At 36.3% G+C, this 12,351-nt stretch overlaps 1 protein-coding gene across 3 annotated transcripts in view; it reads left to right on the plus strand.

Moving 5' to 3' along the window:
- The first annotated feature begins 1,860 nt into the window (after positions 1-1,860).
- The window catches only part of LOC143531460 (tRNA ligase 1-like), a 71,313-nt gene continuing 60,822 nt past the window's right edge, over positions 1,861-12,351 (plus strand). The window contains exons 1-5 of one of the 3 annotated variants that reach the window (XR_013135025.1): positions 1,861-1,926; positions 2,009-2,062; positions 2,195-2,271; positions 2,371-2,442; positions 2,543-2,723. Coding sequence is in view for 1 of the 3 variants with exons in the window: in XM_077026753.1 (XP_076882868.1) it covers positions 1,990-2,062; positions 2,195-2,271; positions 2,371-2,442; positions 2,543-2,626 (306 nt within the window). In the remaining 2 variants the exon portion in view is untranslated. Of the gene's footprint in view, positions 2,063-2,194; positions 2,272-2,370; positions 2,443-2,542; positions 2,725-12,351 lie in introns of those variants that run through there. The other 2 variants (XR_013135024.1, XM_077026753.1) reach the window with 2 other exon arrangements.

The following is a 12,351-nucleotide window of genomic DNA, read 5'->3' on the forward strand; positions in this document are numbered from 1 at the left end:
CATACTTTTAAATGTAAACCGCATTCTTAAATAGCTTTTTAGCATTAAAAATGTTTTAAAGTTATAAAAAATGTGTTTTCAAGTTAAAAACATTCATATTCACATATATGTAACTTACTTCATGTGTTTTCAAGTTAAAAATGTAAGTTATTAAAAATGTTCAAACATAAAGCTCATACTTTTAAACCTTAATGAAACCCATCTACGTTTTTTTTAACTTTAATATTCTTAAAATTGTAAAAACCCTAAAACTTAGATCGCTATATAAAGATAACCCCAAAATGTTAACAAACAGATGACCGGAAAATGTTCAAAACCAGATGACTAAATAGATCAACAGAAAATGTTAAAAACGTAATCCTAAGGTTGTTATTAACATCTGTTCAACAAAACGAAAGTAAGCGTACCGATAATTTAGTTGACGCCAACGGAATAGCCTGATATCTCTTAGTCCTCAATCGATTTCTTACTGTTCATCAGCTGTGGAAGACGAACGAGATGAAGCGGTGATGATAATTTGTGTTGGAATATGTGTTTCAAAATTTGAACGATTATTATTAGTGTAGTGAGATGAAGCAGCTGGTGATTGATTAGACATAAAGCAATTGTATGTGAAATGTCTTTATTATCCTTTTGCAATTATAATATGTTTTTTTAACATAAAAAATGTGTTGATAATTCACGTTTAATCTCAGCCATACATTAGGAGAACAATGGTTTGAGAGGGTTTAGATGGTTTTCTCAACTGGAGTGGGTTTTTATTTTAACTTTTCCATATATATATATATATATATAGACAAGATGTCAAAAATAAATTTCTTATACCTATCTATATTATATTATTAAGCATAAGTGATGGACACAATAGTCATTTCACAATTAAAGGCCAAGGATAAACATGACAATTCATAATAGGGTAGGAAAAGTAATTTGTCATTCCATTGTTTCGCCCTTCAAGCGTCTCGTAAAAGTTTACGAAGCGTCATATCTTGTGTATTTACTCTTGTACCATTTGTGCCTTTCCATTATGATCCAATATGTGTTAAGAATACATATATATATATATATAATATAGATAATAATAATATAATACATACATAGGGTTACCATTATTATTATTATTATTATTATTATTATTATTATTATTATTATTATTATATATCTACATACATACGTGTTTGCATATCCCCTTCTTCCCAAGGTTGGGGTTAGGGTTTATTTATTACAGACGAATAAGAAATGGCAGCTCCTGCTCAACCCTACCTCTTCGCTGCTCTGGCCACCGCACTGCCAGCTCCCGGTCACATCGAACCACTCAACAGACTTCTCAAGACCTATCTACCAGAGGCACTCAAAGGTTAAGTAATTAACCAGTTTGTTATTCTATAATAATTGTTACATTTATTATATAATAATAATACATGCATACGGGTTATGCACTGGATAAGCAATCGCAATACATTTATACTTATATTAATTAATGTTTATTATTATAACTTCCATCAAAAGTATTGAACAGTCATCAAGGAGTAATAACCCTCTAATGACTCGTAATTGAATGTTATTCAATGCCCAAATCAATTGACATGATGAGCCACCTGCTATAAGTATGACCCATGCTTGCAGCTGTGAGTTCCATCCCTCCAACCATAGCACCACGAAATCAAATACGGAAATGCTATGCTTCAATATGTTTTGCTTGGTCAGAATCTTGTGCTTTCTCACCTACGCGAAACGTAGTCCAGAAAATCAGGCTTTGATAGGATGTGCTACCGCTGGTGATTTAGTTCAAACAAAATATTTTTTGGCCATTGATTATGGAGTTGGAGACAAGGAAAGTCTCCTTGAGACTGAGAAGACCCTACAACCTTCTAGCCCAACTCCCAGTTCCATTTAGAACCAAAGGTCTCCTCGTATTCTTTCCAGGTATGATGTGTATGACTATAAATTTGGTATGCATGTATTTGCATGTATTCTCACTAATTTGAGATGCACATATTATTTTTAGGAATACCTGGTTGTGCTAAATCTTCACCAGTGCCAATTGTGCCCGCCTCCGAAGGTTTATGTAAATCCTTTATGCATTTTATGAATTATATTTTTCCCCACAAATACCATTTATTGTTGTTAAGGGGTTAATCGATAAATTAGGATTTAAATTTACCATGCTATTTTTGTTGTGGTTAACATGCAGGAATTGAATCAAATCCGTTCTCTCTTGATGCATTATCAATTATCATGTGTCGTGTACTTAATCGAGTTGATCATCATGTACGTTTGTTTTTATTCAGTTTGTATGCGACTGTAGTTTTCTTCCCACTTACGCTTTGTATTTAAATACATGTCTCACTATTTAATGTGTATCTGAAGGGAAGTGTTGATAAGTCATCACCACATGTTGGATACGTGTTGCTAATGTTCTATCACGTGTATGACGAGGAGGTACAACATTTCTGAGCATTATGCTTTTTTTGTAAATGCTTAAATTAGATTGTTGTTTTGCCTTTTTGTAATTGTCTTTATGTGTTTTCATAAAATTTAGATTAAAGTCCAACAAAGGAACATATTCAAAAGAATGGGTTTCATGGGAAAAACAAATGCGCAATGTCTTGTCGAGAAATGCTGATTATTGGACATCTATTCAGGAAAAGCTAGAGCCATGGTTACAACATCCGACTTGACCTGTTAGATATATAACTTAGCTTAAATCAAGATGGCAATGATGTAACGACCTAATAACATGGCTCGGGTGGTGGCTATAACTCAAAAAAGTATACACTAGATATGTCAGATAGGAGCCCAGGGAAACACTTATGTGGAAACTAGAAAAAGAAGCCATTGTTTAAGAAATAATTCCTATCCATGGCATTGATATATGTCTATTTATACATCTCGAAACCCTTGTAAAGTTTTGTTCATTTAATGTTTCGAGTTTGTTTTAGTTCGTGTTTTGGTTTATCTTTTATTATTTTAGGTTTTGAGTCAAGTTTATTATATGTTTACATGTTTTTAATCGTTTAGTGTCATGCATGTAAAACTTAATTCTTTCTATCTTTTCATGCGAAGTTTATGCTCGTTTTGCTCATCATTTGTTACATGATTACTTCACTTATGAGTTTTGATTTATTTTCATGTAGATGATGGTTTTAAAGTCAAGGAAAAGAAGGTCTAGAAGGTTCTAAGCGTTACTTGAGAGTCAAGGAAGAGATCTAACATGAACAAGCAATAAATAACAACAAAATTCTGTAACCCCTACCTGGAGGGCACCATGCCGCGCGAAGGCATACACAAGAAGAGGCCGCACGGCGCCTAGGCCTTCTGGTCAGCCAAAAATTGCAAGCCCAATCCCGATTTTCGTTATTTAAACACCTTTTTGCAAACCTAGCCGAAGGGGGACTCTTTGGCAGCCAATTTTGGAGAGAAAACAAAGGTTTTGAAGGTGATTTGAAGCTAGGAACCAAGGAGGATCGAGAGTCCTTTCATCCGGGTGATCAAGGATCAATTGCAAAGGGTTTTATCGCTCTGACTTTCGTTCCTTGTTCATTATTTGTCATGTCTTTCCTCTTTGTTTTTAATACTTGTTTAGGATTGTTTTTAATAATGATTCTAGGCTAGACTCCATGTCTACCTAGGTTTGATGAACATGTGTTGACTTGATTCTTGCTTTGGACATATGTTTTGATTATGGTTTTGTTAATTTAATAGTAAAAGACTTGGTTTTGTTTTCATGATGCGTATAAGTATTTATTATCTTGGTTGATTATTAACTATTGCTTCACATAAATCTTTTATCTTTTGATTGTGTTCCTTAGATTTTGGGTTTATGTTTAAATCATTACTTGGTGTTTTGATTATTGTGATTGAATGGGCCCATTAGATCATAGAAGCTTGTTGATAGTTGGTTAAGGTTTTGAATGTTTTAATAAATTCCAATTACTGTAAGGTGAGGAGTTATTTATGTGTCTTGGTCAATTGCATGCTAGGATAGATAGTGACAATATTCATGCTTATTGTGTTGATCCATGTTCATGATGTCATGTTAGCTTGTCAAGTTATCTAGGGTTTAGTGTTTCGTGAGATTGCTTGCTTTAGATACTATTAATTAACCTAATTGATGACTGTAAGGAATAATACTGATTGCTTAATAATATAATAATTGTTCTTTGGGAGTACGTTTGATTTGGTCAAGGGTCCTTAGGGTTTGTTAGATGAATATGTTTAGAAATCAGTTTCCATAATCATGTTATTTGTCCATTGCTTTATGATTGTTGATGCATGAGATTCTTACCTAGGTAGATTCCTTCTCTTAATGGTTTCAATCTTGTGTTTAATTGCTTGTTTCTCGTTTGCTTGTTTATTTATTTTCTTAGTTTAATATTAGTTTAAAAACCCCCTTAAAACATTAATAATAAATAGTTGTGTCGTAAGTCGAGTCTAATTAGCTAATTAACGTAATTTATAGAGTCCTGTGGGTTCGATATTTCATACTTACTTAGCTTTAGTACAATTAATCGGTACACTTGCCGATGTTTTGCATAGTTGAGTCTTAAGTCTAGTTTTTATTACTTGGTTAATTTAGTTAATATTTATTGACTGTTACTAACACATCAAGTTTTTGGCGCCGTTGCCGGGGACTCTTGGCAATTGCGTTATTAGCTTTACTTGGACTGATCTGCTACATTCGTGCTATTTGTTTATTTTCGTTTGAGTCATAGGAGTCTAATTTTAGTTTTAGTTTAATTTTGTTTAATTTTAAGTTTTCGAGTCTACTCACTTGGTCTTTTGCGTTTTTCAGGTTTATGCCACATCTTCATTCGCAAGGACCACCACTAGCTGATCTTGAATTTTCTCCGTTGAAGTCTGATGCTAGTTCGTCACAAAAATCATCTCCGCACAGTTCACCAACAGAAAGCCCGAAAAGCCAATCAGAAGTTCAAATGGCCGACGATAGAACTATTGCTGCTTAAGCCTTCGATGGTTTAGCCGGAAACCAGTCATGCATCGTCGTTCCCACAATCAACAATCCCAACTCGTGGCAAATTCCGTCATACGTCATGAACAACATCGTTCAAACTAATCAGTTTCATGGGCGTGATGACGAGGATGCACCGGCTCACATTAACCGACTTTACCGCGTTTTGAAAACTTTTAATGTACAAGGTACTACTGAAGTTGCTATTTTCTTACATCTGTTTCCGTTTCACTTGCAGGTAAAATAGCTACTTGGCTTGACACTCTACCATCTGGCACGTTCACTACTTGGGAGGCGTTACATTCGGCTTTTATCAAGAAGTACTTCTCACCTGCTAAAGAGGCTATTCTTCGTGATCAAATTCATTCTTTTCACATGGAACCGGGGGGGAAATATTGTCATGCTTGGGAGCGTTTTCAGAACATGCTAGCCCGTTGTTCACAGAATGGTCTTACACCATGGGCTCTCGTGGAGAAATTTTACAATGGGCTGAACTATGAAACCCAAGTTCGGTTTGACACGGCCGCGGGAGAAAGTTTACTGGAAAAGAAGAATGTCCCCGAATGTAACGAGATGTTTGAGAGCTTTGCTAAATCTGATTATGCCAAAGAGCCACATCGCTGTAATTCCACTCCCGTTAGCAGTACATCCTCATCCGCTCGAGGTGTACACCAGGTTAATCTGGATACTAGTATGGCTGCTGCTTTGGAATCACTAGGGGTTTTCATCGGATCGGATAACGGATTATTCTGTTTATTCGGATCAGGTTATTCGGATTTTAAATTTTTGGACCTTATCCGAAATCCGATCCGATCCGATCCGAATTAGGAATATTCCTATCCGATCCGAATCTATCCGAATTCAATTCGATCGGATTCGGTTAATATCCGAATAATACGAAATTATCCGAATAATCCGAAATAAACCTAAAAAATTTTCGTATTTTTTTGCTCCTAACATTTAATTTTTTAGAATCACAATAAACATACAAACTGTCTAGTCTCTGATTTTCAGCTGGATCTTACTTAATCATGTCATAACTCACACAAATAAATGTGTCGACAAGGGAGTTATTGACGGGTTCCTATATTTAGAAACATATCTGTTTGTTAAAGGCGGAATCAATAACAAACATATGGTTGCTTAATCAGTATTCAATGGTAATCAACACCAACAAGGTTCACTCAAAAGATTTCCATTTATATAATATCAATCATACAAATTGGATAATCGATTTAGGGTTTCTTGAAGGTTTATCCATACTAAGACAGTCGTCACACACACAATATTCTTTTCTTAATAAATGTTTATGTCTGCCTTGTCCGTCTTGGGCGGCGTGCCCTAAAACATTCTATTTATAGGCCTGCCACCCTAGGACAGCTGTCATTCCTTCTAGAAACCCTAAATACAATGTACATATTCAAATTACATATTCAAAATAATCTAAGTGTAAAACAAGTCTTCCGGGTAGGCTTTGCATCAATCTTCATTCTCCGAGTAGGCTATGTACTCTGCCATCCTTCACAACTTGGTAACATAGAAGTGTGCCCGGGATCAGTTTCCTGGTAGACTTTACTTGAAGAGTATTTTACCAAGTAAAATACTCATCGGGTAGACTTCATTCTTCTTGACTTTGCCAGACTTTGCCCGACAAACCCTTACGAGCAACCTTGTTCTTCAATGGTCCATTTCAACTCTTTGCTATAAAATAACTTATTAGCAAAGTGTACTCGGGAGTACTGTTCCTTGCTTGAGTTGAACCTTGCCTGATTTTACTTAAAGATATTCATCTAAATCATCAAGCATACTCGGACCACGATTATTAATGAATACCTTGCCCGATCTTCCAAATACTTGGCTTCAAAGCTTGGTTAGCCAAAAGCTTACTCGGGAGTGAACTTTTCTTGGCTATGAAGAACATACTTGCTTGATAAAGTGAACCATGCCCGGATTTACATAAATTAGTGAACCTTGCCCGACAATGAACTAATTTGTAAACCCTACTCGGATATCCACTAAAAAAGACTTCTTGAAGATAACCTTGCCCGATAGACAAAATATCGTACCCGGCTAAGTAAAAGCTTGCTCGGAGGTCTAAGGTGTGATCGGATCCATACTTAGCGAATTCTGAGGAGGTCGAGAAGATTCCAATCTTCCGTATACTTCATTTTGGTCAAATATTTGACTCAACAATCTCCCCCTAGATTGGAACACCTCAGCTGACCCAAAACATTTCTAAGGTTACTTACACTTAGTCAAAATACACATCAAATTAAAAGTCAAATTACATATTCAAATAACAAAAACAAATTACATAATCAAAAGTTGTCCGAAGACATTACAAAGCAAACCCTATTCTATTTTTCTTGTCTCTTCCTTGCATTATGGGCAGCTTGTCTTCGATTTACTATTTCTGATGCAGCTTTCATTTTGAAGATATTAAGGATTTGGTAATGAGTATGACTTTCTGGTATAACCAAATCCCTTATATCCGTCAGATCTTCAACATGCAAATAGGTCAAGTCTTCATCTTCTTGATAATCCCCAGCACTTTCCATCCAAGTTTCTCAACAAATAATAGTCATTATTTTCTTTGTACTCTACTTCAGTTATAACTCCATTTATTTGTACTGTGTAGTTGGGGCGTATCATTCTTCTTCCTAAGCTTATGCACGTGTTAATATTTGACAATGGACTCATTCCAGTGATATTCATCATAAAGTCTCTTTCAGCAATGTCCATTCTTTTCAATTTTCTGTCCTCTTTGACCTGTGAAGTTGAATCATTCTCCAACTTCTCTTTTCTTTTAGGAACTTGAATCCCTTTTTAGCTTCGTCTCTCAAAAACTTTGACAGATCATTCATTTGCCTTCCAACCATCTTGTTTCTATTTCTGAAGTCATACAAATTAAGATTAGCCATCCTTTCAATTTGTTCTTCTGTGTATTCAAGAAAGTCACTTTTTACAACAATTTTTCTCAATTGCCTACTTTTCATAATCACCTTCAAGGACTCAGTAACAGAATCAAAGTAGATTTCTCTTGGAAGATCCACATCAGATTGTGGTCTTATTGTTCTTTGTTGTGCAGATCTACTTGATTCACCTCTTCCACCTTGTGGTTGTCTTCTTGAGACTGGAGGCCTAAAAGGAACAGACTTCTTTGGTTTTCCAGGCCTTAAGTTGAAGACTTTAATGTAGATTGCCTCTACCATTTCTGGTGGAAGGTTGGCAAGTTTAACAACATCTAGTCCTGCTAATTCTTTGAGATCAAGTAACATTTTTGGCATACCAGGTCTGTCTGACAATCCATCAGGTACAAATTTTCCATCTACTAAGCTTCTAGGGTTTTCTCATTCCCTTAGAGCTTTCTCCCACTCTGCCTTTTGAATATAGAAAAGGTTCTGTAAATCCTCCTTTTCCAAGACATTAAAGTCTGCTTCACTCATTCCCCTCTGATTGATCATTATGTTCCTTAGAATATTTATCATCTCTTCATTCTCCCAAGGAACAATGGGTTCATCTTCAGGTTCAGGCTTCACTTTTTGTGGGGTAGGAGTTTCAACTGATTTGACCTGTTCTTTTAGTTTCTCCCTCATGGTCTGAATTCTTCTTTTCTTTGTTGGGGTTCATTAGCTGGTTCAGACTATTTGGTAGAGCTCTTAGTTTGGACTCTCTTCAGTTTTTCTTTTCTTTTCAGTTTGTTTTACTGATCCAACACTGATTCTCTAGTTAGGTTCTCAACAATTTCAGGCTTCAAGCCTCTCCAGTAAGTAACCACACATACCTCCATACTTTTTCTTCAAAGCTTCAGTCTTTTCAAGTTTCTCAATTTCTCTTACACACTTTTCAATTACTTTTTCTCTTTCACTGTTATACAGATCTTGGAGTTGGTCAAAGTTAAAGTGAGACAGATCTTTCTCGGAATACTCGTGCCTTCTGAGGTATTCTCTAAACTTTTGACTCTCCCAGTTCTTCTCTTCCATCTTTTTCTTGAGGTCATCTCTATCCTTATCAAGTCTCTTTTGCAACTGATCATCATCAAGATCAGCCAAAGTGTCAAAACTTATGCCATATCTTCTCAACTTTACAACCAATGGATTTTTTTCTTTTTAGCTTCCCTCATACTCAACTCAATCTTTGCCCTCTGTTCATCACTCATTGTCACTTGTGGGGACACAAAATTTGTAGTTTTGACACTCTTTCCTTAATCATTCTCAGGGTCATCATCATAATCATGATCCTCAGACTCATCCTCTCCTTCAGTTAATTCATTCATAGCATCAATCTTTGGTTCATCAGAGGGTGGATGATCTGGTTCACTTCTGATTGGCACATAAACCTTGAACCCTTTCTCCTGGTTGCAAGGTCTGCAATGGGACTGCCCTGATTGGGCTTGAATCATCATCAGGAGTTCATACAAAATATTTATTTTTCACATCCCATTTGCTCTTCTTAGCAAATCTTTCATGCTCAGTCTGCTCAGATGCCCTCTTTCTTCTCATATAGATCTTAGCAAACCTATTGACTTTCTCAGCAAATTCTTCATGAAGTTTTGAAAGTCTTTCTCTTTTCTGGTGAAGTGTTTCTGGTTTTTGAGGTTGAGTCACATTCACCCTTTCAGACCAGCTGTCAGTTGGGTGCTTCTTCAAATCTTCTTTCACTTGCTCAGCCAATTTTTTTGGCAGCCATTGAAGCAATGGACTCACCAATTTCTTCTTCAATAATCAGACCATTATTCAGATTGGTTGGTTCAGCAGTTTCTGATTGTTGACTTTGAGATTGAAACTTGCTAACCACCATAGCTAAAGATTTTTCAGCTTCCTATTGCTCTTTCAACTTAATCAAGGCTTCAACTACTTCTTGATCAGCCACATCATCAATGATTTCTTTTGCAAGTTTGGCTTGTTTGATCAAGGCTTACTGTTCTGCCATTTCTTCAGGAGTCATGGATTGGGCTAGAATTTCCCTATCCCTTGTTTCTCTCAAAATGTTCTCTTGTTCTCTTAAGGCAGCATCAAGAGCAATGGCATCATCTGTAAACATGATGTTTTTCTCTTGATATGCCTTAGCTGGTTCTTCTTCAGTAACTTTTCCTTTGCCTTTATCCATTCTTCTAGGTACTTCTTCCTCATCTTCATCAGACTGTCTATAATCATCAATTTCTTTTTCAAGTGCTTCTACCTCAGGATCATACTCTGCCCTCTTGGAGCTTTCTGGTTGTTCAGTTTGAGTGATGGGCTCCTCAGCAGCAGTATTCCCTTCATTTAACACTGCAGTCTCAACTCAAGTTTGAATGTCAGTTAAGACATCAGTAGCTATATCAGTAGCAGCTACATTCTCCTCAACATTTATCTTTTCAACCCTATCCTCTGTCTCAACATTCTCTTCATTTATCTTTTCAACCCTATCCTCTGTCTCAACATTCTCTTCATCCCTTTCCACATTTACTATTTCATTATTGTAATCATAGTCCTGTTCTCCAACATCTAATCTATCACCTTCATACTCCTCATCTTCAATCCTCCTCTCCTCACTACTCTCCTCTTCATCATCATAATCAATCATAATCAACTTCAAACTGTCTGCAGTCTCTACAACTGTTACAGTTTCAGTTTCAACATTTCTATCATAGACAGTTGGCAAACTTTCATTCTCCCCCTGTTTTGGGGCAGCTGAGGTCTTCTCAACCTCCTGCTCCAGGGATTTGATTCTCAATTCAGCTCGTACCAACTTCTCAATCAACATAACATTCTCCTCTGTCACCTCCTCATTTCTTCTCTTCAGTTCAGCATTTTCTTTTAACAGTGTCAACAAGTCAGTGTCAGTGGGTGGTGTTGTAGGTGGTGATGTAGTGAAATGTTCATATTCAGGCTTTTCTTGGTTTGTGGTGTAGGTTTGAAATGTGGACAGTTGTGGTGATTGTGTATGAGGTAGGCTTGAAATGAATGGATCATTATGAATTGGGCTATGTGTTGGTATTGTTTGTTGTGTTGGGGATGTATGTGTTGATGTTTCAGGTTGGCTTATGGTTAGGGTTTGGGGTGGGGATTGAGTAGTTTGGTATGGTGGAGTTTGTGGTGGTGAAGGTATAATGGGTTGGTCAATGTGTGGTGGTGATTGTGGTGGTGTTGAAATAATAGGTTGTTCTTGTTGCTCTGGTTGCTCCCCATGATTGTATGCATCAACAATCATGGCTCCTACAGCCCCTCCTTCATCTCCATCAAAATCATCATCAGAACCATTATCATCACCTTCCTCTAAGCTCAACTTAGGCACAGGCATCACCTCCAGGTTAAGATCCAACAAACATGGTAAAATTTCAAATGGAATTTCAGAGTCAAATCTATTGGCAGCACCTGTATTCTTAATTCTCTTGTAAGTGTCGGGATTTTGCAGTAGGTGTGTTATGCCAACAGTCGGTAGATCTTGTAATTCACTGTTAAAAGATTATCTGTAGAAACCTTAGGTACTGCATAAATCTATCTACCTCAGCCTTCTTCAAATTTGAAATTAATCCCTCAAAGATCATCTTTGAGAAATTAAATGGTAGATCATAGATAATTCCAACAGTGGCATTAGCTAGATCACGACTCATAAAAGTCCATGATCCTTTTCGTGGAGCAAATCCTTGTATCACATGATGTATTAAAAATCTGTACAACATAGGGAACATTCCCTTTTGAAATTGTCCATCATGTATTGTCCCCTGATAGCCCATCGTTTCTTCAAATATTCTCATCAGGTGATCAGTATTGAAATTTATCGGATTATGGTCATCATCATTCAACCGTAAGCATCTTCTAATCATTCTTTTAGTTATCTGTATATCTTGTCTTGCCACAGTTGCTTCGATTCTTTTTCCATTGATATCTTCAACTAGTTCTGCAGATCTCCAGAAATCCAGTGAATGATTTCTGTAGATGATTGGACTTTCAGTGAAAGCAAAGCTGACATTTGATCTAGCCATCCAAGTAATCATTCTCTCCATTGGCTCGTTTTCAGGTGTGACTTGTAAAAGTGCACACATATTGTGCTTCTTCTCGAAGAAGTATTTAGGTTGTTCTTCTTCTGCCATATCTGAACATCACAATCAAACATATTCAAAGTGAAATTAGTCATAAAGTTTTGTACTTTAAGTAATTTCAAGGTATAAAAATGAAGAATAAAGAGAGAAATTTCATTAAGAACCTGTTCTTCGACAAATTTATAACCTAAACACATAAACAGAGTAATAGTAATCAAATACATAATCAAAACCCATTTTAGTCTAATCGTAATCGGAAAACACATTATTAATGCTTACCGAGTTAGAATTAGAGGGCTAATTCAAGTTAGGGTTTGGATAAAAGTTGAATGCGATAAGTCGGTTAGGTTTCTTT

This window comes from Bidens hawaiensis, unplaced genomic scaffold (assembly GCF_021521415.1).
Source record: "Bidens hawaiensis isolate Kalapana, Puna unplaced genomic scaffold, B.hawaiensis_p1.1 tig00009162_1, whole genome shotgun sequence".
Classification (NCBI taxonomy): Eukaryota; Viridiplantae; Streptophyta; class Magnoliopsida; order Asterales; family Asteraceae; genus Bidens; species Bidens hawaiensis.